The 12,235-nt window shown below is 43.8% G+C and overlaps 1 protein-coding gene across 1 annotated transcript in view; it reads right to left on the reverse strand.

Annotated features, from left to right (window-relative positions):
• LOC126235157 (agrin-like) overlaps positions 1–12,235 on the reverse strand; it is a 72,641-nt gene that overhangs the window by 32,116 nt on the left and 28,290 nt on the right. The window contains exon 8 of the mRNA XM_049943890.1: positions 9,739–9,916. Within this exon, the coding sequence (XP_049799847.1) occupies positions 9,739–9,916 (178 nt within the window). The remainder of the gene's footprint in view (positions 1–9,738; positions 9,917–12,235) is intronic.

Consider the following 12,235-nt stretch of genomic DNA (forward strand, 5'->3'; position numbering starts at 1 on the left):
TGTATCGAGAAGGACGTCTACGGGTATGGAGACAACCTCATGAATCCATGGACCCTGCATATCAGCAGGGGACTGTTCAAGCTGGTGGAGGCTGTATAACACTGTGGGCTTGTACAGTTGGAGTGATATGGGTCACCTGATACGTCTAGATACGACTCTGACAGGTGACACGTACGTAAGCATCCTGTCTTATCACCTGCATCTATTCATGTCCATTGTGCATTCCGACGGACTTGGACAATCCCAGCTGGACAATGCGACACACCACACGTCCACGATTGCTACAGAGTAGCTCCAGAAACGCTCTTCAGAGTTTAAATACTTCCGCTGGCCACCAAACTTCGCAGACATGTACATTATTGACTATATCTGGCATGCCTTGCAATGTGCTGTTCAAAAGAGATTTCCACCCTCGTACTCTTACGGATTTACGGACAGCCCTGAAGGACTCATGTTGTCAATTCCCTCCGGCACTACTTCAGACATTATTCGAGTTCATGCCACGTCGTGTTGCGGAACTTGGGGCCCTGCACGATATTAGGCAGGAGTACCAGTTTCTTTGGCTCTTCAGTTTATTAAGGCTTCTGTTCCTCTTCACTAGGTTTTGTTTCTTTCTTTCTTCTGTTCTTAATAAACAGGACGTCTTTATTCATTTAATGTAGAATGGGTGACCAAAAAGTTTCCGTCTGAGTGCGTTGCTACAACATATATGCTATGCTGTGCGACTGCGATGAAGGTATGCAGTGTAATCCAAAAATAGCAGGACACACTTCGTGGGTTCGTCAATCATATGAGTGGCGTCTGCTTCGAGGACAGCCTTTTTACCTGCAGAAGGTACAGGATCTGACACCTGTACTACCCTAGATGTCAGAATTTATGTCAGTGGTTACTCGAGCGCCATGTTGCTGATCTACTGTTCGGTAGTCGGCTACTGTTTGCGGATGAAAGCCTCTTTACCCAAAAAAATTGTTCAAATGGCTCTGAGCACTATGAGACTTAACTTCTGAGGTCATCAGTCCTCTAGAACTTAGAACTACTTAAACATAACTAACCTAAGGACACCCCAGACATCCATGTCCGAGGCAGGATTGGAACCTGCGACCGTAGCGGTCGCGCGGTTCCAGACTGTAGCGCCTAGAACCGCTCGGCCACCCCGGCCCGCCCTCTTTACCCAAGCATGTATTGTGAACCCCCATAAATTGAATGTGTGTGCGTTTGAGAATGCTCACGTAACTACGGTAAGAGTATAACAACATCCTTTTGAAATGAACATTTTGTGTAGTGTGGTGGACAATATGTTATATGTTATTCCGCAGCAATATTTCTGAAATAATCTTCATCTAGTGTTTGATGCCAAAGATCAAGGCACTTTCAGGTCAGCTGCTTGGGACAAGGATTCAAATCCTGACTTATGCTTTGTTAGCTGCAAGGAAACTGGCTTTCCCATTAACACCACAAGGAAAGTGATAGATGCCTTTCCTCTCAGCCAACACAGACCTGTAATAATACAAATTGGCTGCACGGTTCCTGTCACTCCGCATGCTCGATGGAATTTCCAGAAAGCTGACTGGATGAAGTTTTCAACGGAACTCGATAAGACCATTCGATGGATACCTCCATCACATAATAACTATCAACGCTTCATTGGTGCAGTAACAGCAACAGCTAAAAAGTGTATGCCAAGAGGATACCGAAAAGAATATGTTCTAGGATGGAATGATGAAAGTGAAACACTGTACCAACACTTCCAGCAAAGTAGTGACCCAGAGATAGCTACAGAACTATTGTCCAGCTTGGACATGTCTCGGAGGCAGAAATGGGCAGAAACAGTCGAAAATATGGACCTTATCCACTCGAGCAGGAAAGCATGGAGTCTTCTGAGAAAACTGAGAGGAAGTGCACGAGCATGCAGAAAAAATTCCGAAGTAACACCAGACCAAATTGCTTCCCACATCATTACTACCTCAAGAGTACCTTCTGGCAAGAAACATACAAGACATGTCAGACGACAGCTTCGTGACCTGAAAAAGAAGGCATCTCCCTCATCTGAGTATACCCATCCCTTCACAGTTTCAGACATCGACTTTGGACTGAAGGACCTCAAACCTCTTAAGGCGCCTGGATTCGATGGTCTCCATTCAGAACTCCTGATCCATATGGGAGGAAAAGCTAAGAAATGGCTGGCAGAATTCTTCACTGACATCCTGCTGACTGGTCAACTTCCATTGGAGTTTAAAAAGGCGAAGATAATAGCTGTTCTGAAACCTGGCAAACCCAGCAACAACGTAGAAAACTATCGCCCCATTGACCTACTTAGCTGCTGCTACAAGCTTTTTGAAAGGCTAATATATAACAGAATAAGTAGCGCTATCCTAGAGAACGTTCCAGTTGATCAGGCAGGCTTCAGACCAGGGCGTAGCTGCTGCGACCAAGTATTATCTCTCACATCCTTCATAGAGTCAGGATACCAAATGAAGCAGAAAACATCTGTGGCATTTGTTGATCTAACTGCCGCCTTCGACACTGTGTGGAGGGAAGGCCTTATCTAGAAACTTCTCCGCATCATACCCTGCAGATCAAAGGCTCGACTGATTAACAGCGTGCTAAGTGATCGGAAGTTCCAGGTAATCACTGGAAGCAACATAAGTAAAGAGAGGAAGCTGAACAACGGAATGCCTCAAGGATCGGTTCTCTCACCCTTACTGTTCAACCTATATCTATCCGATCTACCTGACACTTCGTCCAAAAAATACTACTATGCCGATGACCTGGCTATAGCCGTAAAACACCAGGAAATAAAGACAACAGAAGAGATTCTAGCCAATGACCTGTCTGCATTAGATAATTACTTCAAAATCTGGAGACTCCAACCCAGTGTGAGTAAAACAGAAGTGTGTTGCTTCCATCTAAATAACCGGTTGGCGAACGTAAAACTGGAAGTAAGTTTCAGAGGCAGAATTCTTCGTCATAATTGGAATCCAAAATATCTTGGTGTCATCCTGGATCGTACACTATGCTTCAAACAACACCTTCTTAACTTAGCTCAAAGTTGAGGACGCGAAACAACATCCTCCATACGCTATGTGGAACTACCTGGGGATCTTCAGCAACCACCCTGCGATCTTCATCTCTGGGCTTGGTGTACTCAAGTGCTGAGTATTGTGCACCTGTTTGGACGAACAGTCATCATACAAGGCTTGTTGATACCCAGCTGAATACGACAATGCGCATAATATCTGGCACAATCAGATCTACTCCAGTTTATTGGCTTCCACTGTTAACCGGTATAATGTCTCCTGATCTACGCAGATTTACTGCCCTTATGAGAGAATTCCACAAGATCTCCAGGAATTCTAACCTACCCGTGCATAGCGACCTGCCACTTTTAAATCGCAAGAGACTGAAATCACGCCATCCAACTCTGTGCGATGCTGCTGACATGGTTGCTAAGGATTTCAAACCTCTTGAAGAATGGAAAGGTCGGTGGGAAGCAGTGACAGATGTGCACCTGCATAACATCTTCTCAGGTTCTAAACTTCCAAGTGGATTCGACCTACCACGCAAGACCTTGACTACTTTCAACAGAATCTGTACAAGCCATGGCCGATGCTGGGATGCTCTCTTTAAGTGGAAGAAGTTGCCTGATCCAGCCTGTGACTGCGGGGCTTCATACCAGACTTTCACCACATTGTCAGTGAATGCAGGATTCGAGCCTATCACGGTGCCAAAGAGGACTTCCTGCTAGCAACTCCAGATGCAGTGCGCTGGATTGAAGGACTGGATATTCAGTTGTAAAGACAAACTTAAATTTCTTGTGTGTCAATATGTACATATGTATATGTAATTTATTTTCATGATATGTCTGTATTAGCCATACGCTAAATAATAAATAAATCTGAAATAAAGCAATGTCAGACAAACCTTTATTCAGCATTTCACCCTTATTTTGATGTACACATTACACCCATGAAATGTGTGCTGTGCCGGCCGAAGTGGCCGTGCGGTTAAAGGCGCTGCAGTCTGGAACCGCAAGACCGCTACGGTCGCAGGTTCGAATCCTGCCTCGGGCATGGATGTTTGTGATGTCCTTAGATTAGTTAGGTTTAACTAGTTCTAAGTTCTAGGGGACTAATGACCTCAGCAGTTGAGTCCCATAGTGCTCAGAGCCATTTGAACCATTTGAAATGTGTGCTGTAGCCGGCCGCGGTGGTCTCGCGGTTCTAGGCGCGCAGTCCGGAACCGTGCGACTGCTACGGTCGCAGGTTCGAATCCTGCCTCGGGCATGGATGTGTGTGATGTCCTTAGGTTAGTTAGGTTTAAGTAGTTCTAAGTTCTAGGGGACTAATGACCACAGCAGTTGAGTCCCATAGTGCTCAGAGCCATTTGAACCATTTGTGTGCGGTTACTTTTGAATCATCCTGAATAAGTATTGACATTTAGGCAATGAATTATTGTGACATTTGTGTCTTTCCGATGTGCGTGTGGTAAATACGAAAACATAAATTATGACGCCTTTATTACCAAATGCGTTGAAACATGACCAACGAACTGCTGTTCTTTTCTTGGCTGCCGAAGGACAAGATATTCAAAAGAGAGTGAAAAATGTGTATGGGACAACATGTCAGTCGAGAACTACCGTTGTGGAGTGGTGTGCCAAGTTCTGTGCTGGTCGTGGTTCGACACTGGATGCCAGCCGATAACGCTCGTCCCCATATCGCAAATCTCGTAACGCAGAAGTTACGCCAACCCAGGTGGGAGAATGACAAGCACTCTCCCCTTAGTCCTGGCCTCTCTGCATGCACTCACCACGCACTCGGTCCCTTAAAAAATACCTAGAAGCATCGACGATTTCTGTCGGTCGCGGATGTGCAGCAGGCTTTTACGGAATTTTTCTCGCAGCAGGACACGGTATCTTCAACCTGGTGCACCGGTGGGATGATTGCCCCAACGGTCAAGGCAGTTTTGTACGATTAGCATACCGATTCTGACCTGTACGGCCTTCGAATGGAAACTATTTGATCGCCCATCATATTCTAAGAGTCTACCAATCTGTGAATCTCACACTTATTCACCCTTTTTCTCTGTATTTTATTTTTTTTAATTCTCAGAGAGCCTCTCAACACAGAAGTTAGAAATTACTTCGACATACTGCGTACTCACTTGACATCCTTTTAAGTAGTGTGTATTTTCTTGAGCTTCAACTGTATCCTATAGATAGAAATCGGTGAACTTGGAGCCAGCGCCTGCCAAACTTAGCGATCGAACAATATTTTGTGCAGCTATAGCAATTACTGAATTATCTTAATCGTCTCCTTTGATTTCATATATCTGAACAATTGTCACTGAATAAAATGATTTCAACTCCGATAAAAGAAACATCTAATCGTTCGTTACCCCTTACCTTCGCAGCTTCTCGGTGTGAAGCACAGAGCAGGAAGTTTCCACTTCTGTTTTGGCTGGTCTGATGAAATGGGCGGAACTTAACTACACTGGCACTCATCTTCGCCTCACAGCAGCATGTGTGCGGGACAGAGCTATCTTCCTTCATCCCCTTGCTACCCACCGCTAGAGCTAGTTGCACGGATAGAAACTCTTTTCATTAGTTGAAGAAGTTAAAGTTTTACCATTTTCCTTTGTAGATCTACATCTGTAACTATTTTCCGCAAGCAGCCTTACGGTATATGGAGGAGGTATTCTGATCCATTATCTGCTCCCACCTAGCCTCCTTTTTCGTTTGCGAATGGCGCAGAATGATTGTCAGTAAACATCCATATTATCTTTAATTTATCAAAATGGCTCTGAGCACTGAGAGGTCATCAGTCGCCTAGAACTTAGAACTAATTAAACCTAACTAACCTAAGGACATCACACACATCCATGCCCGAGGCAGGATTCGAACCTGCGACCGTAGCGGTCGCTCGGCTCCATACTGTAGTGCCTAGAACCGCACGGCCACTCCAGCCGGCGTAAATTTCACAAGACGTATGTGGAAGAAAGTAAAATGTTGGCCAACTCTTGCGCGAAAGTACTTCTTCGTAATAGCTAAACTCACGCTATGTACAACGCCGCTCTTGTACATCTACCACTGGAGGTTACTGAACACCTCTGCCCACCGCCTAAACCATCCCGTGGCGAAACACGCCGCTTTTCCTTGGATCTTTTCTATTTCTTCTCTTAATCCGGCCTGGCAAGGTCGGTTACTCTTAGGTATTCTAAGATAGTTACTGTTTCTACTGACTTGTTGGCTTACTGTACACTAACAGTGTTATCCGCAATATGTTACATTTATTTACTTTCATAGGCAACTGACTGTCACTGAAAAAATCATCTATCCTTGCTGCTGACAATATACTATAACTGGTGTCCCCCTATGAGACGTCAGACGCATTTTTTCTGGTGTTTCGGCAGGTATCTGCAACCTCGTATTTGCAATGTGTAGCTGGAGTCACCCCAAACATATGCTGATCATCACATCTTTAGCGCGACGACCAGTGTCGACGGAAAACGCTGGTTTGTTTCCCGTTACAAACCTTACGTGCGTCTTCGACAGTGCGCTCACAAATTAGTATGATATTCGTTTGATCGATATGTACTAGGAGGGACAGTAAAGCACGATGAATGACGAATACTCCAGCAGCGACGGCACCGCTCATGCCCGCGCTGACTGCTGCTGCCATACGGCAGCGCTGCTCAATCGCTGCTGGAGTATTCGTCATTCATCGTGTTTTACTGTCCCTCCTAGTACATATCGATCAAACGAATATCATACTAGACTAGTTTTGGAGTGCTCTGTCGAATATGTACATAAGAAGCCGATTCAGAAATCATTTTGTTTATAATAGGAAACAAATCGGCGTTTTTCGTCGACTCTAGACGTTACATTAAAAACGTGATGAGCAGTATTTCTTTGGAGTGTCTCCAGCTAAAATCTGCAGAAATACCAGAGATAATACGCCTGACGATTGTTAGGAAGGACACCCTTTATATATTGCAAACAGTATCGGTCCCATCAGACTTCCTTGGGATATTTCTAAAATTACCTTTACATCTGTCGATTTTGTTCCGTTAAGAGCCTCGTAGTGAGCTCTCTCTGCAAGGAAGTCTTTAATGCAATCAAAAACCTGGACCAATAATCGATAAGTTCGTATTTTTTTCTCTACACGGCAGTGTGGGACGGTGTCAACTGCCTTCCGGATGTTCAGGAACATGACATCGACCTGAGCCCCGTTGTCTACGGTGCTCTGAATTGTAGTCACTGAGGGAGTGAATAGATGATTTGATCCGCTTACTGACTTTAAATAACGCCAAAACTTCTTTAGATTTTTAGTCAAATCTGTTGGTAAAGTTTTAGTTTCAAAGATAATTGACAGCTTTTCGCTTCGTTTCGGTTTCATTTGTCAATTAAGTTGTTACTTCTCTTAAATATGTGATGAGCCTGTCTTTCCATTCCTAGCAACTTTTTAACACTGTTGTTAACCATGGTCTTTTCTATTCCTTAAAACCTTCCTCAGAATATATCTTTCTAAGGTGTACTAAATAATACCTTTGAATTTTATCCATTTGCACTCCACATTTTCTTCCTTAGAACTGAATATTCTGCAATTTGTATCCTACCACTCTTACTAAGCAAAAATATTTCCCTATCTTTGTTAACATCCCTTGTAACACCAGTAGTCATGGACGCTATCGCAGCCTATTGATCATTGGGTTGTTTGTTACTAGAATATTCAAGATTTTGTCCTCTCGAGATGGTTCTCTATCTGCTCGAAGTAATTTTCGGACAAGACATTTAGAATAAAGTCACAATAACCCCTGTCTTTGGCATCAGTTTCGACTGCATGATTCTCCGTCTATAACAAGAATGCGACCAGGAAAATTACTAACGATATTCTGCAAGTTCTTTCTGATGCTCTGCCAGTGCAACTCCTGACCCAGGTGGTCTTTAAAAGCATATGATTATCTTGTTTGATCCACCTTTGACGATTAAATTCACTTAGATTATTTCACATTCGGAATTAACAGTAACCTTACTAGACATTATGGGATTCTTTACTGCAATAAATATGCCGTCACAACAGTCGTATAATTTATGCATGTGACGTATATTCCAATCCAAATTTAGGACTTCGCTGCTGTTCACTTCCGGCCTGAACCAATTTTCTGTCCCTAACGATATCTGTGCATCATTATCTTTAATAAAGGATACTAATTCTGAGACCTCAACACGGGTACTCTGCAGTTTACAAATGTTATATTAATCTTTTCTATTTCCGATTTGCGAGGAGGAACGCTCTCTGAGAATAATGTCGCTGATTTACCTTCGGTTTCGACAGAGTGTTCATCACTAATCCCAACGTGAACCACTAGTCTAAAAAATACAATGTGCACGCGACAGGTACTCCGCTAACCTTCTACCAGCTTCCTAAATGTAGTGCACACCTGATCTATTTAGGAGGGGACAGGGCGGGGCCACAGTTCTACGTCATATAGCGGAGGTCGAGAAATTCGCATCCGATATCGTCGCAGAATCGCCTGAGCCTCTGGTTTAGACCTTCCCCTCAGCGTTAAACCAGACGATTGCAGTCGGCTCCGATTACGATGCTACAGACAGTGAGTCAGATTGGAATACGATGCATATGATATGAGACCAGGCAACCCTGAAGTTATAAATATTTCTCCAAGAAGATATATGTAACTACAGCAAAACAATACGATGCGCGATTAATATTATGCTATTGGATTTTTTTAACTTGCGCCCCGCGTCGGATGCTAGCTGCCTTCATAAACTCAGCCAAAAACCGATAGGAACCGAGGACAGCCTCAGAACGCAAACGTCAGGTATCATCCGTGCCGACATGAGTCAGTTGCAGTCGGTCGCACCCAGTGCGTTCAATAGCCACTGGCAGGGTCTCCTCCATATCTCGGAACAGACCTCCCGGCAAACACACTGTTGAGTGCATACTGGGCTTGTTTCCCGTCTGCCTGCTATTTCCATGAGGGAGTCCATTACCCCCTAATGTTGGAGCTCTCAGTAACTAGCATAACCGCCCCGTAAGCTTGTCCGGACTTGGCAGTGAAGTCGGCCACTACACCACCAGGTGAAGCATCCCATGCTGTATCCTAGAACTGCTTTGCAGTTAATCTCTATTCTTCTCTGAATGGCAAGCATTTGTTGCAGTTTAGCCATTGCAATTGTTCTCCACGTCCACGTGACCTTTTTAATACACTGTAATGACAAAAAGCGTTCATAAATATATCTTAGCGTACTACTTGCATAGGAACCAGCGCTTCGAACCCCACAAATAGCTCTGCCGTGACATCACAAAATGGTCATTAATGCATGGGACAAGAGATGACTTCAGGCATCCATGCAGTTAAAAACATTTCTCCATGGAGATATACGTAATTACAGGGAAACAATACGATGTGGAGGGGATAATTTGATATTGGATTGTTTTAACTAGCGAAAGGTCATCCAACCGCATTTCACCTTAGGCGCTGTCTTTGTCTGCGAAAAATATCCTGAGGTGAGAACAGAATGATCTGTCAGTTTCACTGTCGTCGTAGTTACAAGGGTGTCGGCACTAGAACGATCCAAGAGGCTCGTGGAAGTCCGCTCCATGCCCCTTATGAGAATGACAGAGAAATCAGCAACCGAAGAAATGCGGCCACTTAGTCCGTGCGAAATCAGTTTTGTGATTTATGCGCGGTACGGATAGAACGGCTGCCGGTACTCACCCATTAACGACGGCCAGCGACACGTAGTCCCCCGTGCCGGCCTCCTCCTGCTGCGTGTACAGGATGATTCCGTTGCTCTCGTACGTCTTGAACTCCACCTCGATGCTCAGCTTGTTGTATGCCTCCAGCGCTTTCAGCCGCATATAAGAGTGTCCGTCGAAGGCCGGAATATCCTCAGCTGGATGAAGAAGAATTCAATAGAAGCTACCTGTGGAAAGTCTACTTACTTCGCGTGCGCTCGTTTGTATACAAAAAGTGTGTTACCGATTGCAAAAAGATCAAAAAAGACAAATGCAGACATCTGAAGATCGGCATAGATACCTGTAAACTATTATGAACTTAATAAGGTACAAATTTTATGAAGCTAGGACCGTTTGTACATTTTTTCTCATTAACTGCAAATGCTGAGGTACCATTGTTTTTCTTTATGCGAAGGAGTTGGACGGGTATCTTAGAGAACTGGAGTCATCATCATCATTTGATTATGCCTTTCAGCCTTCAGTCTGGAGCATAGCCCCCCTTATAAAATTCTTCCATGATCCCCTATTCAGTGCTAACATTGGTGCCACTTCTGATGTTAAACCTATTACTTCAAAATCATTCTTAACCGACTCTTCCTACCCTCTACTGCTGAACCCATGAGTCTCTTGGGTAGCCTTGCTTCTCCCATGCGTGTAACATGACCCCACCATCTAAGCCTGTTCGCCCTGACTGCTACACCTATAGAGTTCATTCCCAGTTTTTCTTTGATTTCCTCATTGTGCACACCCTCCTGCCATTGTTCCCATCTACTAGTACCTGCAATCATCCTAGCTACTTTCATATCCGTAACCTCAACCTTGTTGATAAGGTAACCTGAATCCACCCAGCTTTCGCTCCCACACAACAAAGTTGGTCGAAAGATTGAACGGTGCACAGATAACTTAGTCTTGGTACTGAATTCCTTCTTGCAGAAGAGAGTAGATCGTAGCTGAGCGCTCACTGCATTAGCTTTGCTACACCTCGCTTCCAGTTCTTTCATTATGTTGCCATCCTGTGAGAATATGCATCCTAAGTACTTGAAACCGTCCACCTGTTCTAACTTTGTTCCTCCTATTTGGCACTCAATCCGTTTATATTTCTTTCCCACTGACATTACTTTCGTTTTGGAGATGCTAATCTTCATACCATAGTCCTTACATTTCTGATCTAGCTCTGAAATATTACTTTGTAAACTTTCAATCGAATCTGCCATCACAACTAAGTCATCCGCATATGCAAGACTGCTTATTTTGTGTTCACATATCTTAATCTCACCCAGCCAGTCTATTGTTTTCAACATATGATCCATAAATAATATGAACAACAGTGGAGACAGGTTGCAGCCTTGTCTTACCCCTGAAACTACTCTGAACCATGAACTCAATTTACCGTCAACTCTAACTGCTGCCTGACTATCCATGTAAAGACCTTTAATTGCTTCAAAAGTTTGCCTCCTATTCCATAATCTCGTAGAACAGACAATAACTTCCTCCTAGGAACCCGGTCATATGCCTTTTCTATATCTATAAAGCATAGATACAATTCCCTGTTCCACTCATAACACTTCCCCATTATTTGCCGTAAGCTGAAGATCTGGTCCTGACAACCTCTAAGAGGCCTAAACCCACACTGATTTTCATCCAATTGGTCCTCAACTAATACTCGCACTTTCCTTTCAACAATACCTGAGAAGATTTTACCCACAACGCTGATTAAAGAGATACCTCTGTAGTTGTTACAATCTTTTCTGTTTCCATGTTTAAAGATTGGTGTGATTACTGCTTTTGTCCAGTCTGATGGAACCTGTCCCGACTCCCAGGCCATTTCAATTATCCTGTGTAGCCATTTAAGACCTGACATTCCACTGTATTTGACGAGTTCTGACTTAATTTCATCCACCCCAGCTGCTTTATTGCACAGCAATCTATTGACCATTTTCTCCACTTCCTCAAATGTGATCCTATTTCCATCATCATTCCTATCCCATTCTACCTCGAAATCTGAAACATTACTGATCGCATTTTCACCTACATTGAGCAACTCTTCAAAATATTCCCTCCATCTGCCCAAAGCATCCACTGGATTCACCAGCAGTTTTCCTGACCTGTCCAAAATACTTGTCATTTCCTTCTTACCTCCCTTTCGAAGACTGCTAATTACACTTCAGAATGGTTTTCCAGCAGCTTGACCCATAGTCTCCAACCTGTTTCCAAAGTCTTCCCAAGATTTCTTCTTGGATGCTGCAATTATCTGTTTGGCTTTGTTTCTTTCTTCAACATAACTTTCTCTGTCTACTTGAGTTCTAGTATGTAGCCATTTCTGATACGCCTTCTTTTTCCTTTTACAGGCTGCCTTGACTGTGTCATTCCACCAAGCTGTTTGCTTCATCCTACTTTTACACACTACTGTTCCAAGACATTCTTTAGCCACTTCTAGTACTGTGTCCCTGTACCTGGTCCATTCCTTTTCCAATGAC

This window comes from Schistocerca nitens, chromosome 2 (genome assembly GCF_023898315.1).
Source record: "Schistocerca nitens isolate TAMUIC-IGC-003100 chromosome 2, iqSchNite1.1, whole genome shotgun sequence".
NCBI classification, from domain to species: Eukaryota; Metazoa; Arthropoda; class Insecta; order Orthoptera; family Acrididae; genus Schistocerca; species Schistocerca nitens.